Source organism: Mycteria americana (genome assembly GCF_035582795.1).
Source record: "Mycteria americana isolate JAX WOST 10 ecotype Jacksonville Zoo and Gardens chromosome W unlocalized genomic scaffold, USCA_MyAme_1.0 Scaffold_33, whole genome shotgun sequence".
Classification (NCBI taxonomy): Eukaryota; Metazoa; Chordata; class Aves; order Ciconiiformes; family Ciconiidae; genus Mycteria; species Mycteria americana.
This window is the reverse complement of record NW_027445439.1, coordinates 1056238-1080411: the sequence shown is the minus strand read 5'-3', so window position 1 is coordinate 1080411 and position 24174 is coordinate 1056238. Positions and strand designations below refer to the sequence as shown.

The 24174-nt window shown below is 41.2% G+C and overlaps 1 protein-coding gene across 10 annotated transcripts in view; it reads right to left on the bottom strand.

The window, feature by feature from the left end:
- Positions 1 to 24174, bottom strand: part of LOC142403077 (tyrosine-protein kinase Fer-like) — a 216656-nt gene that overhangs the window by 71413 nt on the left and 121069 nt on the right. For 7 of the 10 annotated variants that reach the window (XM_075489217.1, XM_075489218.1, XM_075489216.1 and 4 more), the window contains 2 exons: positions 17296 to 17499; positions 13224 to 13346 (listed from right to left, as the gene is read on the bottom strand). The exons of 1 other annotated variant lie outside the window; for it this stretch is intronic. In XM_075489217.1, the coding sequence (XP_075345332.1) occupies positions 13224 to 13346; positions 17296 to 17499 (327 nt within the window). Of the gene's footprint in view, positions 1 to 1468; positions 1571 to 13223; positions 13347 to 17295; positions 17500 to 24174 lie in introns of those variants that run through there. 2 more of the 10 variants (XM_075489223.1, XM_075489219.1) reach the window with 2 other exon arrangements.

The window sequence follows — 24174 nt, the reverse complement described above, 5'->3', positions numbered from 1 at the left end:
TTTTTTAATCTCTTAATTCCCAGGACTCAATACTTCAGTGAATAACTTTTTTAAAATAGTGACAACATGACATTTCAAAGTCTTGTTTATGAAGAAAAAATCTGATGCATAATCCTTCAGAGGAATAGTTAAACAAAATGGCACTATAAACTACAGTCAAATGATCTATCGAAGGATTTGTTATCACTATATTAGTACATTAATCACTACCTGTAACCCACTCATTACATTCAGTATCTTGGTCCTGCCAGATTTTTTCACAATCAAAGGATTATTCAAAGTTTGATCAGCTTTGTTACTGAAGTTCTTTCTGTTGGTTTAGGAAAAAAATCTTTATTGATAAGGATACACAAATTGTGCTGCCTTGTTAGTATCAGTTTCACAAGGTATCAGTAAGTGAATATTAATTTAAATGGTACATAAATTAATGAGAGTTGCCTATTTATAAGAGGTTTCTATGAATAGAAATCTTTAATTACTTTTGTTGGTATACAAACTATGTCTTAAACTTAAGAGCCTCATCACATGTGTCACTCCTGTGGCTAGTTGTCTGAGCCAGCAGAATGAAAAGAAGGCAGGTGCAGCTCCAAGAGACACTCAAATGATTGGGTTTGCTTCTACTTAGAATTTCTTCAAAACTGTTCTTTTCTACTCATCAGGCACCATTTGCAGACCTCAAAATCAGATAGCTAAATAAAATGACGCAACCCTTAGCGTCTTGCGCTTCTTTTGATTGCACTTTTCATCGCTCATTTAGCCTCTAACTTTCGTGTATTCATAATGGATTCTGACACAAGGATTATTTGACAGACCAATCATGAGAGATTAAGATACATATTGTAACACAATCACCAGAACAGAAATTGTAACCCAGAACTACTCTCTCCAATCTAACTTCCCTCCCCTTACCTGTAAGCTTTTCTGTTATGCTCCTCCCTTCCTGCCTTCTCTCTCTGGTTCAGTGAAAATCTTAAAGACTATGAAAACAGCATTTTTTCCAAGAGGAAAATATCAAAATACAACTCTTTCCTCCTGACCCTTTATATAGCCTTCACTTTGTGTATTATCATTGAGCCTCACTACTTTGTCCTATTCCTCTATTCAAAAAACACACTCACCTGAGATTAGTTTTCGAAAGAGTAAAATAACATTTTAGGTGCTCCAGAACAGGTTTAGTACTGTAAGCCCTATGCAGAGAAGTGTCTAAGGTTTACCACTGGCTAAGCCTGTGATTTTCTCTTAAGGTACATGACTCTTCATGCACTGAGAAGAGAAGCTAGAAACCTAATTCAGGGCTTTGTATTTTACAATGGTAGTGAAAGACCTCAACTGGTGATCCCTAAGTCCATCTGTGAATTTAACTCTCAAACTGTAGATGGTCCCTCTGTCTTACAGCACTAGTCAAGTTGAAGAAAATATTTTAAATAGAAACATTAAGTTGAAAAAGGCTGGAGCATCACATATATTCAAATTTTATTTAATATCATAGGTACTTGTGGAGGGATTTAACCCCTGTGCACTCTTCTGACCCGTACCAAGGCAGATTCTTCAGCAGACAGTGAGAAAAAATCTAGGAGAAGAAGAGATGCTGTCAGCTACTTCATATCAGTCTACAACTCTGGCATTAGAAAAGAAACAAACCCAATTTTCTAATTTGCAATATGTTAAATATCCATTTAAATACTGTTTTGAAACAAAGTGTCACTGGTGCAAATTATTATCTTTAATTAATAAACTATAATATGAACAGTACTGCAAGGTGGAAGGTAACAAGGGCAAGACAATCTGTTTTTACTGAAAGCACATTGTCTCACTAATTCTGTTCAAATTGCACTGAGTTGAATTTGTCGTCATTCAATATTTTTGCACAGCTGCCAACAATACATTCATTAATAAGCACACAACAGAATGGATGCATATTAGTATAACATAAAGAAAAGTTAGAAATAGTCATGTCTTTTTTCTCTCTGATCATAAACTTCATAATTTTGTAGATGTGCTTGTTTCTGATTATGAATAGATTATAAGAATTTCTCCAGTTGTTAAACACCATTACTCTATAAATGAATCATGCAAAAGATACTGAAAGATACAAAGGAAAAACAGTGACAGAAAAATGGGAGTTTAAAAAAATCTTTAATGTAGATATAGGTAGACAGACAGTATAATGTTCATCAGTCTGAGTCATAAAAGTCTCCTTGAACTACATAAGCTACTTGTTAGCAACATATTTGGTCCCATCTTGACTTAACTTCAAAACATCTGGCTGTTTCCAGTTAGATGGTTTCTTTTGCCCAGGAGAGAAAACGTTTAACTACTTCTTTTAGCAACATCCACATGATAAGCTATACTCCCTGCAAAACTGTTCCCTTATATAACCAACAATCCTTCCAAAATCACCTCTAAATTGTAGTGGTTAGTGGGCAATACCTACCAAAGAGCTGCAGTTTCATATTACAACTTACGCCAAATTAATAATTTGTTGAAATCAAAAATTTAAGATCCTCCATCCTATCCTAGGCACATGTGCTCATCTTGCACTGGCTTTTATAATCTTCAGATAATATGTTAAGATCACTAAAATGGAAAAAAATTAACCTGTCAAAACAGTTGAATTAGCTTAATATGTGATTGGAAAAGAACAGGAGAAAGGTAAAGCCATATAGAAAGGAAAAGGGAGCAAGGACACCACCCCACACCCCACCCTGCCTTTTTGGCAGCAGCAAGCTGTTCGTTTGAATCAGCGGTAATGTGAAACTGCAGCCTTAACTCATGCTTTTTTCATTGTGCGTGTCAGTAAACTGCCTGCATTCCAAGCCAGACAGACGATGGCTTTGAACCTGAAGTCGTACAACATTATAGAAATGCCAATAGTTTAAATGAAGCTTGTTGCATTAATTTCTTACATCAGATACACCCTTCCACATTGTTCTTTAACAAGATATTGCTAGCTTCTCACATACCATTAACTTATTATTCAGGATAACAAAAGGATTGGGAAATCTCTAACAGCAGAAAAAAAGCCGGTTCATAAAGGACACACCAAAGGGAAGTGGTACAGACACATCAATTGGCTCTGCTAAATATTAGTAGCTTCTATTACCATGCACTCACGCATTCTTCTGAATGCTGTATTAGGCAAACATATTTTTTCCTCCTATATGACTGAATTTAGCTTGACAAAATTTTCCCATATGGTCTATGGCAATCCAGTCTTTGTCGTACCTTACTTTACCTTTAGGTGGATTTGGGCAGGTGCCTAGGGCAGTTATCACCTCCCCTAACCTGGGATTTTACACCTGAACAGGCAAGTAATCCTGGTCAATTGATGCACCACCTGATTGAAGGGTGCCTTGCCTACCCCAATGAAACCCAGCAGCTTCTAGCACTGGTTAGCATGGCCAATTGAGCCATGGTTCAGTATTATCAGAGGAGCATGGTTAAGACAGGGACCCAAACTACCTCTGAGGATGCCATGATTGAGACAGAGATCCAAACCCCAACTACAGTAATTGCCTCAGTAGTGAAAAAGAAATAATTGATGCAGAGGTCGATGGGTCCATATCATCAATTAGTAAGGGGGGAGGAGGAGGAGGAGGAGGAGGAGGAGGAGGAGGAGGAGGAGGAGGAGGAAGGGTCTGATCAGGAAGCTGGTCCTTTGGCAAAGAAACACGAGTAAGAAGTGAGAGAAATCACCCAACAGGTGGAAACTACTTGGTCCCTGACCTTGAGAGAGCTTCAAGACATGCAGGAAGATTACAGCCGCCAGCGAGGTGAGCGGATTGCTCCGGGGGCTGGGGAACTGACAAAGAAATCAGAAAAAAGGCAACAATCTGCAGCCTCTGGAGGTGGATCCTGTCAAGCATGAAAGCAAGATATCCGTTCAAGGAAGATCTTGCGAATTACCAAGGAAAGCGGACTACCACTGAAGAAGGTATCCAGTACCTCAGAGAATTAGCAGTGCTGGAAGTCAACTATGGTGACCTGGACGACAAACAGGTCTCCAAAGATCTGGATGATGTCCAGTGTACATGGACCATGTGGAGGAAGGTGGTCCAAAATGCCCCAGCGTCATATTCTAACAGCTTGGCAAGAACGTATTGCCCAGATACACAAACTGTGGGGAGAGCATCTTCCTGGCTCTGAAATTTTGAAGAAAATCTCTCTCCCTCCTTGTACCCACGGGCCAGCGCCTCGGCTGTCAGGGGTTCCCCATGGAGTCAGTCCCCTCCCGCACTGGTCAGAGGGAAAGGCCTAGGCGCATGCCGCATGGCACTGTCTGGTTCTTCCTGTGTGACCAGGGAGAGGACATGAGGAAGTTGGATGGTGAGCTCACCTTTAAGCTGGAAACCCATGTACGCGAACTGATGGGGAAGACGGCTGCTAAGAAGTGGTCGTCCAAGAAGGCTGTCGGTTCAGTTGATGTTAAGACCAAAGAAGGCAATCAGCGATCCCCCAGATACAGGAAAAGGACTGAGATCACCTCGCTTGATTATGGTGAAGGGACCTCTGGTCTGGCAGTGCAAGGGTCAGACAGTGAATACTCCATCTGGAAATAGAGGGTCCCTGCCTTCTGCCAGGAGGAGCAAAGGGGCAACCAGGTTTACTGGACTGTGTATTCGATTGCCTGGCACATCGGATCCACAGAAATATAAGGCTCTAGTGTACACTGGTGCACAGTGTACCCTAATATCATCAGGATATAAGGGTGTGGAACCCATTTGGATTTCTGGAGTGACAGGGTTATCCTAACAGTTGTCTGTGTTGGAGGCTGAGGTGAGCCTAATAGGGAATGAGTGGCAAAAGCATCCAATTGTGACCGGCCCGGAGGCCCCGTGTATTCTTGGCATAGACTACCTCAGGCTAAGGTACTTCAAGGTCCCAAAAGGGTACCAATGGGCTTTTGGTGTAGCTGCTGTGGAGACAGAGAACATGATTAAACAACTGTCTACCCTGTCTGGTCTCTTGGAAGACCCCTCTGTTGTGGGGCTGCTGCGGGTTGAAGAACAGCAGGTGCTGATTGCTACCATGACAGTCAATATCACACAATGACAGTCAATATCACACCAACCAAGACTCCCTGGTTCCCATCAATGAGCTGAATCATCAATTGGAGAGCCAAGGAGTGATCAGCAAGACTCGCTCACCCTTTAACAGTCCCACATGGCCAGTGCAAAAGTCTGATGGAGAGTGGAGGTTAACAGTAGACTATTGTGGCATGAACAAAGTCACACCACTGCTGAGTGCTGCCATACCAGACATGCTGGATCTCCAATACGAACTGGAGTCAAAAGCATCCAAGTGGTATGATACAACTGATATTGCCAATGCATTTTTCTCAATTCCTTTGGCAGCAGAGTGCAGGCCACAGTTTGCTTTCATGTGGAGGGGTGTCCAATACACCTGGAATCGATTGCCCCAGGGGTGGAAACACAGCCCTACCATTTGCCATGGACTAATCCAAACTGCACTGGAACAGGTTGATGCCCTTGACCATTTACAATACATTGATGACATCATCGCGTGGGGCAACAAAATGGAAGAAGTGTGTGAGAAAGGAAAAAGAGTAATCCAGATTCTTCTGAAAGCTGGTTTTGCCATAAAAAAGAGCAAGGTCAAAGGACCTGCACAGGAGATTCAGTTCTTGGGCAAAAAAATTCAGGATGGATGTCGTCACATCCCTATGAATGTTACCAATAAGATAACAACTACATCATCACCACCTAACAAAAAAGAAACACAAGCGTTCCTAGGCATTGTGGGATTCTGGAGAATGCATATTCCAGGTTATAGTCAGCTTGTGAGCCCTCTCTATCGAGTGACCTGAAAGAAGAACTATTTTGAGTGGGGCCCTGAGCAACAGCAAGCCTTTGAGCAGATCAAACAGGAGATAGCTCATGCAGTAGCTCTTGGGCCTGTCCATACAAGATCAGCTGTGTAAAATGTGCTCTACACTGCAGCTGGGGAGCATGGCCTCACCTGGAGCCTCTGGCAGAAAACACCAGCAGAAACCTGAGGTCGACTCTAGGGTTTTGGAGCTGGGGTTATTTAGGATCAGAAGCCAACTACATACACCCTGACTGAAAAAGAGATACTAGAAGCATATGAAGGGGTTCCAGCTGCTTCAGAAGTTCTTGGTACAGAAGCACAGCTCCTCTTGGCAGCGCAATTGCCTGTGCTACACTGGATGTTCAATGGAGGTGTCCCCCTACACATTACGTAATTGACGCTACATGGAGTAAGTGGGTAGCCTTCATCATGCAATAGGCTCATGCTCGAATTGCCAAGGAATCCTGGAAGAGATCATGGACTGGCCAGAAGGCAGAGATTTCAGAGCATCACCTGAAGAGGTGACTCATGCCCAAGAGACAACACCATATAATGACTTAAAAGAAGATGAAAGGCACTATGCTCTGTTTACCGATAGATCCTGTTGTGTTGTAGGAAACCATCAGAAGTGGAAAGCTGCTGTGTGGAGTCCCACATGACAAGTCATTGCAGCTGTCGAAGGAGAAGGCGAATAGAGTCAGTTTGCAGAAGTGAAAGCCATCCAACTGACCCTAGAGATTGCTGAATGAGAAAAGTGGTCAGTACTCTATACTGACTCCTGGATGGTGGTAAACGCCCTGTGGGGGTGGCTACAGCAATGGAAGAAGACCAATTGGCAGCGCAGAGGTAAACCCATCTGGGCTGCTGCATTGTGGCAAGACATCACTGCCCAGGTAGAAACTATCGTTCTAAAGGTAGGTCATGTAGATGCTCACATGCCCAAGAGCCATGCCACCGAAGAACATCGAAACAACGAGCAGGTACACCAGGATGCCAGAACTGAAGTGGCTAAGGTAGCCCCAGACTGGGAGTGTAAGGGTGAGCTATTTGTAGCTCGATGGGCCCACGAAACATCTGGACATCTAGGGAGAGATGCAACATACAGATGGGCTCGTGATCAAGAGGTAGACCTGACCATGGAGGCCATCACACAGGTCACCCAGGAATGTGAAACATGCACTGCAATCTAGTGACCCATGCAAGTAAAGTCTTCCTGCAACAAAGGGCGGTGGCTGGTGTTTCAATATGGCGAGGCCTGAACCCAAGGGAAGCACTACATACTCACCATGGTGGAAGCGACTACCAGGTGGCTGGAAACATACCCTGTTAACCATTCCACTGTCCAAAATACCATCCTGGGCTGTGAAAGGCAAGTTCTATGGCAACACGACACCCCAGAAAGAATGGAGTCGGACAACGGGACTCGTTTCCAAAATAACCTCATAGACTCCTGGGCCATGAAACATGGCATGGATTGGGTGTATCACATCTCCTATCACCCACAACCCTCCGGAAAGACTGAGAGATATAATGGACTGTTAAAGACTATGCTGAGAGCACCGGGCAATGGGGCATGGAAGCACTGAGATATAAATTTAGCAGAAGCCACTTGGCTAGTAAACACCAGAGGATTTGCTGACCATCCTGGTACTGCCCAAACAAAGCCCCTACATACTGTGTGAGGAGATAAGGTCCCTGTCGTGCACATAGGGAAGTGGCTGGGGAAGGTGGTGTGGGTTGCTCCTCCCTTGGGAAAAGGCAAGTCTATTCGTGGGACTGTCTTCGCTCAAGGATTCGGGTGCACTTTGTGGGTAATGCATAAAGATGGGGAGATCTGGTGTGTATCTCAAGGAGATTTAACTTTGGGGGAAAATAATCCATGATTTAAGTTGTATGTTGTAGGAAGTAATGCAGCAGGAACTACCTGAACTGACAGAGAATGATCTTTGCAAGGAATTGGGCGAGTTCAGCAATGACCCAAACCAAGCTGGTGTTAGTGCCCAACAATCGAACATGCTGCTTCTCCTGTCCTGAGCACCCACCTTGACAGATGGGGCCCAAGTCATAGCCTGTTCTTATGGATATTTTGCAGGGGACTGGCAGAAGCCCATGGAATGGGAAAACAATATCTATCTATATGTTAAGGGATGGGGATAGTAGTTAATGAGAATGTATAAATCCATATGTTGGGTATAAAGTATGTAGTATAAGCTGTAAGTGTTGGTAAGAGGGGATTTCAGGAATGAGAGAGAGATACAAGGGGATGGTCAGAAGATATATAAATGTATTAAATTATGTGGGACCTGAGCATGATGCAAATGGTATGGAATAAGGGGTGGAGATTGTATTAGGTCTGGCTGGGATGGTGTTAACTCTCCTCATAGCAGTACTGATAGTGCTGTGCTTTGCATTTGTGGCTAGAACCATGTTGATAACACGCCAGTGTTTTGGCTACTGCTGAGCAGTGCTCCCACAGCATCAAGGCTGTCTCTCCAACATTCCCCTCTCACCAGTAGGCTGGGGGTGGGCAAGAGCTTGGGAGGGGACATAGCCAGGACAGCTGACCCAAACTGACCAAAGGGATATTCCATACCATATGATGTCTGCTCAGCAATAAAAGTTAAGAGAAAAGAGGAGGAGGGGGGGGCATTCATTATTAAGGCATTTGTTTTCTGAAACAATCACTGCACGTACTGAGGCCCTACTTCCCAGGAAGTGGCTGGACATTGCCTGCTGATGGGAAGTAGAGAATGAATCCTCTTTTTGCTTTGCTTTGCTTCCATGCGCTGCCTTTGCTTGCTTTCATTAAACTGTCTTTATCTTGACCTACAAATTTTTAATCTTATTTTCTCCCCTCCCTGTCCTGCTGAGGAGGGGGAGTGAGAGAGCGGCTTGCTGGGCACCTGGTAGCCAGCCAAGGTCAACCCACCACATGTGGTCACTGAATTACTTCTTAATCAACATTTAAATACTTCTCTCAGATTCAGCTTCTTGAGAATTCAAGCACTACTACATACATTTGATACATATATTTGATGCAAGAAAATAGCCCTGTCCTTGTAAGTTTGCAGCTTCTTCTGAGCTTATCCTTTGCTCCTCCAGAGCTGAAGTGTCAGAAGACATTGGACTTCACCAAAGAAGTTTAATTATTTTGTGGATTGATCTTGTAGAATAATATATCTGAGTGATGAGCTGCCAAGAAAGTTAACTGTATTAGAGTGGAAGAAATCCTTAAAGAGGAATTGTAGTTTTGGCAACTGCAAGATAGCTCCTGGAGATCCACACACATCTGTAACAAATGCTATGCTACTGTAGATACTTATGAAAGAACTTGTTTTGTTTGATCAATAGTGGCTATTTATTCAGGAATCCAAGAGCTATTTCTGACTGAACTGCTCACTTTGAAATTATTCACAGTGCAATGGGTATACAAATAAGGACTATACAAATAACCACATTTACTGGTAGATTTTTTGGGACTCTCCCATCCTTATACATACATTACTTCCAGCTTCCTTTCTCCTCTGTTGGAGACTCTAGTAGACAAAGGTTGGGAAAGAACATTAAAGAACAGAAAGCATACGAGCCCACTACACCCTGAGCAAAGAACATGGGAAGGGTCAGATGCACACACACTATATACAGAAGGCTAGGACAAAAAAGCAAAAACAGTTCAGCCATTTGATGAACTTGTGCAGATACGATGGAACACAAATATGGATAGCACACTGAGAAGAACCCCAGTTACTAATAAATAATTTCTCTTATGATCAGATACAATAACTTTTAACTTGCAAAATGCATTAAGGCTGAATATTAAAAAGGAAAGCTCACAACACACTTTTTTCTTAATTCTGAAGTATATTTTTCCAACTCATTTTGATCAGATGGGAGAACAAAAAACCATCATAAAAACATAAGTCAGAAAAAAGTTGTTGCAAAGATCTAAGACAGTTAAAACAATTTTAAAACAACTGCTCTAAACCAATTAAAAATATTTAGCTAACACAGTTTTCAATTTCTTATTTGGTTCAAACTGCTGGTCATGAAGCATTTAAAGTGCATTATACATTGTTTTTAGTTTACACATGGTATAAGTAGCTATTAGACACTCAAGATCATACTTAGTTTTTTAAAAGCAAACATACAATTTATGTAATACACATATACTAAACCCAAAAAGTTTCCTAGCACCCAGTATTATTTTTAGCACTAACCATCAATATTATCATAGACATCCTTTCTGTTACTTCATGTAACCTGATGAAAGTTGAAAAATTCATGAACCCTAAAGGAATTACTCTTGACTCTTAACACTGAAGCACATCACCACAAAGGAATTCATATCACCAAATATAGAACCTGTGTGATGGGATTTTATGGATGGATGATGATTGTTTGCAGCACTTGGGAAAACTTCAGTAATGAAAGTACTTCATCACTACAACTGCAAGCAATTACCACCTGGTTATAAGACAGAAGACTAGCATCATTCTCAGTACTAAAATTTGCTCTAGTTTAAATTAATACTGAAACTAACTCAAATCAACAAGTCCAGAAGGGGAGTGGGACTATTTCTTTTTCCCTCTGAAAACAGAAAAACATAAAACTGATTTTGTACCCAGTGACAGTAGAAGAGAAAAAAAAAATCTGGTTTAGAAATGGCGCTCAATCCATTTTGTAAGGAGGTTATGATATGATGGATGCATTTGTAGTGGTATGGATTCAAGATGTGAAAAGACCCGCCACACAAAATCATACATGTCTGTACAGTTTCTATGTCATATAAGGATTGGTTATCACCAAGGGATTTTAAACTATTCATATGTGCATTTACACCTCAAAGGACATGAGCTCAAGTAAAGTAATACAGAAATGAACAAGAAACTGATCTGGGACCATATTTTACCAACAGTGTATGTACTAGAAAAATTCTTTGACTATACATAGTTACATAAAACTATGTACAAATAAACCCTAACTTTATAAAAAAAAGTTACCAAAATGAAACAAAATGTTAAGAATATGAAAGTTTCTTGCATTCCAAGTAAACAACAGGGAACGAAGACATTATATTTCCCAGGCCTGTTTAACAAACAGAGAATAACTAAGAATAAATTCTGTTATCATTTAGCATGTAGTAACATACTACATTATCATTTTACATTTGTTAAAATAAGGCTGTTCTCACAGGCTTTTATACATTGAAAATTGCTTTTACACATTGAAAACTGCTTAAACTCTGCAGTAATATGTATATTATACAAAGCCAGAAAAAAAGCCAGGAAACAGACAAAGCATTAAATTTTAAAAATAATTATGGTATTACAAAAGGAATTTGCAAACAGACATAAAAAGATTTCATTTTTCATCAATTTCATCATTTGATCAATTAAGAAATAACCCCCTCCCCTACATACCAACTTCAATAAATGTTGAAATTCTCTAGGAAATAAGCAGAATAAGTGCATTTCACAAATAGACCATAGTGTACAACTGTATTGGGTCTGGCTGAGATGGAGTTAATTTTCCCCATAGCAGCCCTCATAGTGCTGTGCTTTGTATTGGTAGCTAGAAAGGTGTTGATAACACACCAGTGTTTTGGCTACTGCTGAGCAGTGCTCCCACAGCATCAGGGCTGTCTCTCCAACATTCCCCCCTCACCAGTAGGCTGGGGGTGGGCAAGAGCTTGGGAGGGGACATAGCCAGGACAGCTGACCCAAACTGACCAAAGGGATATTCCATACCAAATGATGTCTGCTCAGCAATAAAAGCTAAGAGAAAGGAGGAGGGGGGGGGGCATTCGTTATTACGACGTTTGTCGTCTGGAGGAACCGCTATGGCTATTGAAGCCCTACTTCCCAGGAAGTGGCTGGACATTGCCTGCTGATGGGAAGTAGAGAATAAATCTGTTGTTTTCCTTTGCTTCCATGCATGCACAGCCTTTGCTTTTGCTTTATTAAACTGCCTTTATCTTGACCCACAAGTTTTTTTTCCATCTTATTTTCTCCCCCCCCCCCGCTGAGGAGGGGAGTGATAGAGAGGCTTGGTGGGCACCTGGCATCCAAGGTCAACCCACCACAACAACTCATGTAAGATGTAATAAATTTTCAATATCTTTATAGTCAAAGCAGACAAAAAGCAAAGGTCATTCAAGTTTTAAGAGTTACCTAGAAGAAATAACTTTCATTTTTGATCTGATCAGAATTGTCCATATACATTTACCAAAGCTAGCAAGTGTCCATAAAAACATGTTGAACATACATGCAATATAGAGAATAGGTATATAGATGTTAAAATCTATGAAGAAAAAAAGGCTTTCACTTTAAAAGCTAGCTCTTGCTTTTTTTTTTTAATATTATTATTAAAGCAAGCACAGGTAAGCTTTAAAAACATTAATTTTGAGAAGAACAGAAATATGCTTTAATTTCTTAGGATTATTAGAGGAAAAGAACTAGGATTTTGGAGAAGGAAAATAACTCTGAATTATAGTTTGTTATACTTTCTAAAATTTTGTAGAATGTAGAAGGTGCCTTAAGTGTGCTTGAAACCAGTCAATTTTTTTTTCCATTAAGAAGAAATGGCTAACTCATAGTTAAAATGGAAAGATTAAGTTGAAAAGAGTTGGTTTATGAATGAAATATCAACCGAGTAAATACTAACCACAAAACTACTGGAAGAATGCAAGGAGACTGTTAAGCTTTCTAAATGGTGATATATTTTAATATCCCTTTTTGTTTTTATTCTGAAAGACATTCTGAAATGGCTTACAGGTTAAAAAGTTTTATTTGAAATTTGCAATGATGCTGGTGGGACAGTACCTGTTTCCATGTCTATATCAGTACCTTATATTTGAGATATAAAATAGGGATGAAACTGATTTGAGAATTTTACCACTTAAAGAAAACCATTTTTATTCAGACAACTTCTTCATTACAATGTTATGGACAATGAACTAATAGTTTCAGTTTTCAGAAAAAGAAAAAAGTCCAAGGATGTTTTGGGAGACTCTGAATGCCATTCTTTCAGAATGGCAATTATTTATTATATAAATCAGGATGGAGTGTTATTTTGGAGGAATGCACTGGGCAGAGTAGAGAAGGCTGAAAACATTCAGAAAAAGAATGGAGATTCACAGAACAGTGAGCAAGAATGAAAAATCTTCAGAGAATTTGCATGCTGAAATAAACACTAAAGAAAACTGCAGTGTCTTCTGTCTAGAAGCCAGCAACTGAGATAGTTCCAGTACTCAAATTATTGACTTAATAGCATATACAAATATTCTACAACCTACTTAATATTACCACTTGTCATCGCAAGGAACATATGTTAAATGATAATACAAACCCCAAAATACTTTCAGTTTAATAGAATTCTTGGAATGCATGCATTACCTTAACAACAGGATTCAGCAGAACAACACCTGATTTCTTTGTAATAATTTGCTTTGTTGTGTAATGATGGTCTATGAGCTGAGGAATAGTTGGAAACCCAGTTCCTTCAAAACGATACTGATTCTGTATGAAGGTAAAAGGAAATAATTGTTCCTGTACAAGCAAAATTTCAAAGAAGAAACTGCAAAAGAACATTACCAAGCTTTCATCACTAGTAACAAAATAAAGAAAAGTTTGCTTTTACAGAATTAAATCTCTATCCTAATCGATTTAATAATGCTTCTACTGAAGTAAATGAAATGATGATCAGGAAGATAATAAATTAATAAATGCAAAATTACTTCATCACTCATTTAAGGCAACATAATAAAATAACTATTTATTTAAATTCTTAATTTTTTTAAAAAAGGAAGCTCTTCTAATTTAAGAGGTGGGACAATTTGGGATACTTAAGCTGTGACAGAATGAAATAAAAAGATTATAAACTGGAAGAAACAATACTAACTTCCAGAGTACTGAAGACTAAAAATAATAAATTAAAAAAAACCCTAAAAAATAAACATCTGACAATCTAATAAACGAGATAAGTAACACTATCTCACCCAGATCTTACTGCACTTAGAACATTTGATAAAACTAACAAATCCCTAGCACAGAGTGCAGACCCTCTTGATTGGCCTTTAATAAGAAGTGTATACCAGAATACTCTACAGGAGTACAGAGTCTACAAAGGCAGGCCATGCGTGTAATTTATAGAGAAGTTGAGCAAGAAAAAATTCCTTTCTTTTCCCCTTCTACCCTTTTTGCCAGTTTATATTATTTTAGATACATAATTCAACATAATGGCAACAAAACTGTGGGATCTCTTAATATTTTCTTAGAAGCATGTAAAATTTTCTTAGCAAAAAATGCTATAAGGTACTTTCAGGTACTAAGGAAAAAAATTAATATCTTCATTGCTTATCCCTGCCCTTACACTTGGGGGGGGGGGGGGGAATGGTAAATTAGTATTTATTTCATCGTCTTAAATTTTACATTACGGCTAAGTGATTGGGAAGCAGAATAAACTACCGTGTCTATGTAAGGTCTCAATATCTACAGTTAGAGGACTCTTCCCACAAGAGAGGAACTGCTGTAAGCCAGCCAGCAGAATTGGCAACAATAAACAAAGACCACAATAAAAAAAAAGCATAGATGGTGATTCAGGTTCATTTAAAAAACTGGGCAATGAAAACCTCTACCACTGCCATGCAGATTTTTTCTTTCTAACACCTACAGTTAAATTCTTTGCAGAATGCAATGCATTATAAAAGTGTCTCTCCTTAAGGAATAAAAACATCCATTTCCTGTAATGTTTTATCACTATTAGTAAAGAGAGCTTGGTCATGTCACTTATTTTTATCTTATTACTGGTTCTCTATTGTAAACATGCTTTCACAGTCTAAAATACTTGTGGTTTATTCCCCTAACATCATTCACTAATTAATACTGACTCAGCTTTGCTTGCCCAGTAACACTAGTCTCCATTCCTTTCAAATAACCTCCTTCAAATTTCTGTTCTGATGATCCAAAAAACCTTAGCATGGTTAGGGTACTGATGTCCTGAGAGTCTGCCTAGCACAATAACCAGTACTGCATAACATTTCCTCATACCAGACCCAGCCTTGCACTCATCTACTGCCATTTAAGCTTACTTACCTTCAGGGCAGACAACGTTCTTTTATTCTGTGTATTTACATGGGATCCTGACTAAAATCACTAACAAACAACAGTTTGAAAATAGCATAGCCTCAAAGAGGAACAGTGAAAAACAGAGTAGCCCTTAGTTACAGCAATGAATTTTGATGCTTAAAACTGAAGGATGAACTGATTTATCATGCAAATACTTTTATTGGGATTAGCGCTTAAAAATATTTGCAAAGCTAGAAAGAATACTTATGCAATTAAAGGGCCACTGTTAAAACAGGTATATGTTGTACTTCTGCTCTGCAGTCTTTGATTCAGAAAAAAATTTAAGGCCAATGGAGACCAAACCTGTCAGTGATGCAAGAGTGTGATTTGACCAGTCACAGAGAGCTGATTCAACACTATTTATACCAATGTGAAAAAAAATTCTTACACTTTACTCTCAGCAAACTTCCCTACCAAGATGTTCGTGAATCCAGTCACTCTTGTCATATGGCCATAACAATCCCACCACTTATTAAACGCTTTTTAGGGTTAATAAGCTTTAAAAAAAAAAAAAAGAAAGCTTTTTTTTTCACAATAAATGCAGACGATTAGACCCATAAGAGTGCATAAGGAGTCTTGCATTTCTTTAAGAAAAAAAGGTTTTAGCTTCCATGATTGTCAAGAAAATCTCCCACAAATTAATCCCAAGAGCGGATGAACATAAGGTGCTATTACTAAATGTACAAGCAGAGAGATCTAGTGACCTGATAATGTTTGGATTGTGCAATATTAAACAGTATCAATCTTACATTTCTAATATAATACCTAAGAGAAAGTAGTGAAATTATGGGAATTTATTTACAGTTCTGTAAATTTTTCTTGGAAAATTGGATATTAAAAAGCATCAGATTACAGATAAGGGTAGCCTCAAAGTAATACTTATAAAAAAAATATATCTCTATTATAACTGACTTCAAAGCCCTGTCCTCGTCTACATTTTTTGAAGCCCCACTGGAGTATGACACATACAATGATTTACACAAAATGATTTCAGCCACACTAAGCACATAACGTGCATTTAATTCTGCTGAGTAAGGATCAGAGCTCCAAGGATCTTATAAGACTGTGTGTATCTAGGTATAGGTAGCTTTATTGCTCTTATTTTCTCATTCAGCATTCTGATACACCAAAATACTTTAAGATCATAAAAATGAAATAAAGTAAACACTGACTTTTTGCCAATTGTTAAATCCTAAAAGGAAAGCTATGGGTGAAAATTAACAAAAACCCCAGACAGACCAGTCTCCATACTGACCCTATAAAAATCTTCCAACTTCTATGAAGTTTGAACAATACCACTACCCCTCATTAAAAAAACAATAAACCAGCAACACAATACTGACTTCCCCAGGTATACTGCATCAGCTAGGGATTTAGACCTGGAAACATAGTGTAAACATAGTCATGCTACCGAATTTGTGCATTTGTCTGTATAGTTTGACTGAAGTTTGGGAGATTTTATTGCATCAGACTGAAGTATGTTTTGTCAATATTGCTGAATCAAAACTGAGATTGATTTGCTGGTATATTGTACCTATATTCACAGAGTAAAGAGCTAGAAGCATTTCTAGTAATGTTATGAGCACTATCTTATTTTGAATGAGTTTGAAATTCTGAAAGGTAAAAAGAAAAATACATATATAAATAAAAACAAGAAATGCATTAAAAATAAAAAGTAATACATTGGGTAAAAGTGAATAAATATTAATATAGTTTAAAATGACCAGTTTTTCCTAAGTTAGAGAAACAAGGGGATCAATTTTGGTCTTTACTCAGAAGCATACATGCTATGTAATGTTCACAAGCATTTGTGTTCTGCTGAACAAAACAACATCCACAAGGCTAAAAAGAACACATGTATCCCCAAAGCAGCATGGAATTCAATTCCCAACTATATACAAAACAGCACAGAATATTTTCTCCTAAGTGAATGTTTCCATTTTTCAGGAAGATTCAATGGAATCTTTACAATCTGAATTAAAAGTGCCTAATAAGCACCAACTGTGAAAATAGGTTTAAAAATAAATAAATGTACATGCATAAATTAGTAGTAATAAGTTCTGGATTCCAAAACATTTACAGAAATATCTTGTTTTTTTCAACATAGGATAAAAGATGTAGAATAGCCTCACACTTCATATTTTTCTTTTATTCCCAAAAATATTTCCCAAAATTCCTTTTCCTCCAATTTGAGCACTGATGGAAATATTTCCAACAGCTTTCATATTTTCATATAAAGGCTAAAGCTATGTGTCATAGTAAATTATGTAGATCCTAAATTGTTTAGCTGAAATAATTAACTTCCTAACATTAAATATTTAGTACTATATCAGAGACGTACATCAGCATATTGTATGATAAAGTGTCTCCGTTGTCCATCTGAAAACACAGAAAGGACATATTCACCAGGTTTCCCATGGCTCTCTCGCACCAAGAAGTCTCCTTGCTGTTTTAACAGCTCCTGGGCTTCTATTCTTGGAATTGCACCATGATACCAGTCTTGCTCTGCCAATGGTTTCTCAGTGGTTGATATTACATCAAAGAACTTGGAAAAAATATCAAAGAAAAATGTTACTATAACAGTACATTTTTAGAGTTTAGTTTTCCATGAAAAGCATGATAAACAACAATAGTTTCTATTTCTGTATCTAAATTGTGTATTTCTATTAAAAACCAAAATTAAAGCTATTTATTTACACTAAAGGCATACTGATCACCTTTTTTTCTATTACGTAAAAAAATACTGACCAAGCTATCACCCTTTCTCACACATTCTGACATGCTATTAACAACAGTTCAAAATTAAGCATGTCTTTATCCAGAGACAAATTTCTGCAACATAAGAACATAAGAAAGTAAGAAATTGAGTTTTCAAAACTATTTGTATTTGTTAAATTATTTTCAAAGAATTTAAAAATCCCATTCCAATTCAATTAATAATTCTAAGAGCCATTTTCTTCCTAGCATTTACACCATAACAGAGAATAGGCACTTGGGCATAGTGTGCTTATGAACTTACATACAGTTTCTGAAGGCACAAAGATTCTAAGATACTATTTTCATTGGTTATAAATGGAAGGTAATGAGTTTTAACCTATAACTTCACATATCCGGGGAACTACAGGCCTGTCAGCCTGACCTCGGTGCCAGGGAAGCTGATGGAGCAGATCATCCTGAGTGCCATCACATGGCATGTAGAGGATAAACAAGGGATCAAGCCCAGCCAGCATGGGTTTAGGAAAGGCAGGTCCTGCTTAACCAACCTGATCTCCTTCTACAACAAGGTGACCCACCCAGTGGATGAGGGAAAGGCTGTGGATGTTGTCTATCTAGACTTCAGTAAAGCCATTGACACGGTTTCCCACAGCATTCTCCTGGAGAAACTGGCTGCGCGTGGCTTGGACAGGTGTACTCTTCGCTGGGTAAAGAACTGGCTGGATGGCCGGGCCCAAACAGTGGTGGTGAATGGAGTTTACTCCAGTTGGCGGCCGGTCACAATTGGTGTTCCCCAGGGCTCTGTGTTGGGGCCAGTTCTGTTTAATATCTTTATCAATGATCTGGACGAAGGGATCGAGTGCACCCTCAGTAAGTTTGCAGACGACACCAAGTTGTGTGGGAGTGTTGATCTGCTTGAGGGGAGGAAGACACTACAGAGGGACCTGGACAGGCTGGATCGATGGGCCGAGGCCAATTGTATGAGGTTCAACAAGGCCAAGTGCAAGGTCCTGCACTTAGGTCATAACAACCCCATGCAACGCTACAGGCTTGGGGAAGAGTGGCTGGAAAGCTGCCTGGCAGAAAAGGACCTGGGGGTGTTTGTTGACAGCCGCCTGAATATGAGCCAGCAGTGTGCCCAGGTGGCCAAGAAAACCAATGGCATCCTGGCTTGTATCAGAAATAGTGTGGCCAGCAGGACTAGGGAAGTGATTGTGCCCCTGTACTCGGCACTGGTGAGGCCGCACCTCGAATACTGTGTTCCATTTTGGGCCCCTCACCACAAGAGAGACATTGAGGTGCTGGAGCATGTCCAGAGAAGGGCAACGAAGCTGGTGAAGGGTCTAGAGCAGAAGTCTTATGAGGAGCGGCTGAGGGAACTGGGGTTGTTTAGTGTCGTGGTTTAGCCCCAGCCGGCAGCCAAGCACCTCGCAGCCGCTCGCTCACTTCCCCCCCCCTCCCCGTGGGATGGGGGAGAGAATCGAAAGAGCAAAAGTAAGAAAACTCGTGGGTTGAGATAATAACAGTTTAATAATTGGAACAAAATAATAGTAATAATAATAATTAATTATAATGAGAGGGAAAAAAACAATGAGAGAGAGAGAGAGAGGAACAAAACCCAAGGGAGGGGAAAAAAAAGGAAAATATATATAAAAAAAAAAATTACAACCGCTCACCACCCGCCGACCGACGCCCAGCCAGTCCCCGAGCAATGATCGCTACCCCCTGGCCAACTCCCCCCAGTTTATATACTGGGCATGACATCATATGGTATGGAATAGCCCTTTGGTCAGTTTGGATCAACTATCCTGGCTGTGCCCCCTCCCATTTCTTGGGCACCTGGCAGAGCATGGGGAGCTGAAGGGGGGGAAGAATCCTTGACCAATGTAAACACCGCTTAGCGACAGCCAAAACATCAGCGTGTTATCAATATTATTCTTACACTAAAATCCAAATCACAGCGCTATACCGGCTACTAGAAAGAAAATTAACTCTATCCCAGCTGAAACCAGGACAGTATCCACCCCTTATTCTATACCATTTATGTCATGCCCAGGTTCTACCTTTTCTAATACAATTAATCACCACCACTTTTCCTGTCTCTTGGTATGTATATCTATATATGTACACACAGTTATCATTCCCTTGGTCTATGGGCCATCCTTCTAAAATGTTTATTAAGTTCATTTAGTCCATGACTTTGGGCTCCATCTGTCATAATAGTCCTTCATGGCAGAAGACATGGCGTGTGGTGTTGGGTTGTTGCATGCTGAAGCCAGTTCTGGTTCCATCACCACTGCACTTTGCTTGCTGTCATCGAAGTTCATTCTTCACTAATCTGGGTGATCCTTATTGAAATACCATTGATATGGTGTATAGTAATCATACAAGTGATGACACACAGTATTATATAGCAGTTAACATCATACCATTTAGAGCATTGGCTATTCTCACCCAAAATCAAATCCCCTTGAGGTACACAGCAGACTTCCCCATCCTTTCGCATCACCCACCAAGTGCACCTGGGTCCTTGAGCAAAAGCAATCCCACGAATGGGCTTGCCTTTGCCCGAGGCAGGAGTAACCCAGACTGTCTTCCCCAGCATGTTTTTTATGTGCACTACAGGGACCTTATCCCCTTCTACAGTAGGTAAAAGTTTTGATTGGGCAGGGCCAGGTCGATTGACAGATCCCCTAGTGTTAACTAACCAGGTGGCCTTTGCTAAATGTGTATCCCAATGTTTGAATGTCCCACCACCCATTGCTCTCAGTGTAGTTTTTAACAGTCCATTGTATCATTCAATTTTCCCAGAGGCTGGTGCATGATAGGGGATGTGATATACCCACTCAATGCCATGCTCTTTGGCCCAGGTGTCTATGAGGTTATTTCGGAAATGTGTCCCGTTGTCTGACTCAATTCTTTCTGGGGTGCCATGTCGCCATAGGACTTGTTTTTCAAGGCCCAGGATAGTGTTCCGGGCAGTGGCATGGGGCACAGGATACATTTCCAGCCATCCGGTGGTTGCTTCCACCACGGTGAGCACATAGCGCTTGCCTTGGCGGGTTTGTGGGAGCGTGATATAATCGATCTGCCAGGCCTCCCCATATTTATATTTCAGCCATCGCCCTCCATACCACAGAGGCTTTAACCGCTTGGATTGTTTAATTGCAGCGCATGTTTCACATTCATGGATAACCTGTGCAATAGTGTCCATGGTTAAGTCCACCCCTCCATCACGAGCCCATCTATATGTTGCATCTCTTCCTTGATGGCCTGAGGGGTCATGGGCCCATCGAGCTATAAATAATTCACCCTTATGTTGCCAGTCCAGATCCACTTGAGCCACTTCAATCTTAGCAGCCTGATCCACCTGCTGGTTGTTGTGATGTTCCTTAGTGGCCTGACTCTTGGGTACGTGAGCATCTACGTGACGTGCTTTTAAAACCAGGTTCTCTACTCAGGCAGCAATATCTTGCCACAGTGCTGCAGCCCAGATGGGTTTGCCCCTGCGCTGCCAATTGTTCTGCTTCCATTGCTGTAACCACCCCCACAGGGCATTTGCCACCATCCATGAGTCAGTATAGAGATAGAGCATTGGCCACTTTTCTCGTTCAGCAATGTCTAAAGCCAGCTGAATGGCTTTAACTTCTGCAAATTGGCTTGATTCACCATCTCCTGCAGCAGTTTCTGCCACTTGTCGTATAGGACTCCATACAGCAGCCTTCCACCTCCGATGCTTTCCTACAATACGACAGGACCCATCAGTGAACAGGGCATATTGTTTCTCATTTTCTGGTAGTTTATTGTACAGTGGGGCCTCCTCAGCACGCGTCACCTCCTCCTCTGGCGATATTCCGAAATCTTTGCCTTCCGGCCAGTCCATAATTACTTCCAAGATTCCTGGGCAATTGGGGTTTCCTATCCGAGCCCGTTGTGTGATCAGTGCAACCCACTTACTCCACGTAGCATCAGTTGCATGATGTGTAGAGGGGACCCTCCCTTTGAACATCCAACCCAGCACCGGCAGTCGAGGTGCCAAGAGGAGTTGTGCTTCCGTACCAACCACTTCTGAAGCAGCTTGAACCCCTTCATATGCTGCCAATATCTCTTTTTCAGTGGGAGTATAGCGGGCCTCGGATCCTCTGTATCCCCGACTCCAAAACCCTAAGGGTCGACCTCGAGTCTCCCCTGGTGCTTTCTGCCAGAGGCTCCAGGTAGGGCCATTCTCCCCGGCTGCGGTGTAGAGCACATTTTTTACGTCTTGCCCTGCCCGGACTGGCCCAAGGGCTACTGCATGAACTATCTCCCGTTTAATTTGTTCAAAGGCTTGTCGTTGCTCAGGGCCCCATTTAAAATCGTTCTTCTTCCGGGTCACTTGGTAGAGAGGGCTTACGATCAGACTGTAATTTGGAATATGCATTCTCCAAAAACCCACAACGCCTAAGAAAGCTTGTGTTTCCTTTTTGCTAGTTGGTGGAGACATGGCTGTTATTTTGTTAATCAATCACATCCATTGGGATCTGGCGACGTCCATCTTGCCAATTTATTCCTAAAAACTGGATTTCCTGTGCAGGTCCCTTGACCTCACTTTGTTTTATGGCAAAACCGGCTTTCAGGAGGATCTGGACTATTTTCTTCCCTTTCTCAAAAACTTCCTCTGCTGTATTGCCCCACACGATAATGTCATCAATATATTGCAGATGCTCTGGAGCTTCGCCCTGTTCCAATGCAGTCTGAATCAGTCCATGGCAAATGGTAGGGCTGTGTTTCCACCCCTGGGGCAGTCGATTCCTGGTATACTGAACACCCCTCCAAGTGAAAGCAAACTGTGGCCTGCACTCTGCTGCCAAAGGGATTGAGAAAAACGCATTAGCAATATCAGTTGTAGCATACCATTTGGCTGCTTTTGACTCCAGTTCGTATTGCAGTTCCAGCATGTCCGGCACAGCAGCACTCAGCCATGGCGTGACTTCATTCAGGCCACGATAGTCTACTGTTAGTCTCCACTCTCCATTAGACTTTCTCACTGGCCATATAGGACTGTTAAAAGGTGAACGAGTCTTACTGATCACTCCTTGGCTCTCCAGTCGACGAATCAGCTCATGGATGGGACTCAGGGAGTCTCGGTTGGTGCGATATTGCCTCCGGTGCACTGTTGTGGTAGCGATTGGCACCTGTTGTTCTTCGACCCTCAGCAACCCCACAACAGAAGGGTCCTCTGAAAGACCGGGTAAGGCAGACAGCTGTTTAATTTCTTCCGTCTCCAAGGCAGCTATACCAAAAGCCCACTCGTACCCTTTTGGGTCCTTGAAATACCCTCTCCTGAGGTAGTCTATGCCAAGGATGCACGGAGCCTCTGGGCCAGTCACAATGGGGTGCTTTTGCCACTCATTCCCAGTTAGGCTCACTTCGGCCTCCAATACAGTCAGCTGTTGGGATCCCCCTGTCACTCCACAAATACAGATGGGTTCTGCCCCTATATAGCTTGATGGCATCAGGGTACACTGTGCACCGGTGTCTACAAGAGCTTTATACTCCTGTGGGTCTGATGTGCCAGGCCATCGAATCCACACAGTCCAGTAAACCCAGTTGTCCCTTTCCTCCACCTGGCTGGAGCCAGGGCCGCCCTAATCCTGGTCATAATATTCATTACCCTTTTCTTGTGTATATGAGTCAGGAATTTCTTCATTAAAATCAGGAGTAAAATCAGCCCTCTTACTCTGTCTGGGGAACTGTCCACTGGAAACCAGAGCAGCAATTTTCCTGGAAGAACTCCCTTTGGTGATTGTTTTTCCTTGCAACTCATGTACCCGTGCCTCTAGGGTCGAGGTAGGTTTTCCATCCCACTTCCTCATGTCCTCTCCGTGGTCACGCAAGTAAAACCATAGGGTGCCCCGTGGTGTGTACCCTCTATATCCTCTCCCTTGAGCAGAAGAACGCTGACTCCTAATAGCTGAGACACTGGTCCGTATAGGTAGGGAGTAGGACAAACCCTCTTTGAACCGTTTGAACTCCTGGGACAGTTCCCGCACAGCTGAGACAAAGGAGGAAGAGATACTTTCTTCGTATTCTCGGAGGTTACTAGCAGCTTCATTTACTGTTGGACCGTCTCGATCTTTCCAGGTCAGTATTGCCAGTGAGTTGGCACACGACGGTGGTGCGTTTCGTACCAACTTCCGCCACATGGGTCTTGTGCACTGGACCTCGTCTGGATCTATGGGTGACCGCACGTCGTTCAGGTCACCATAAATCACTTCCAGCACAGCTAATTCCCTCAGGTACTGGATACCTTTCTCCATGGTGGTCCATTTCCCGGAGCGGTATACAACATCTTCCTTGAAGGGATATCTTTCTCTTATAGCTGACAGGAGTCGCCTCCAGAGGCTGCGGGCTGGTTCCCCTTTTCCAATCGCTTTGTCAATGCCCCCTTCCCTAGAAAGGGATCCCAGCTGCTTGGCTTCCTTACCCTCTAATTCCAGGCTATTGGCCCTGCTATCCCAGCATC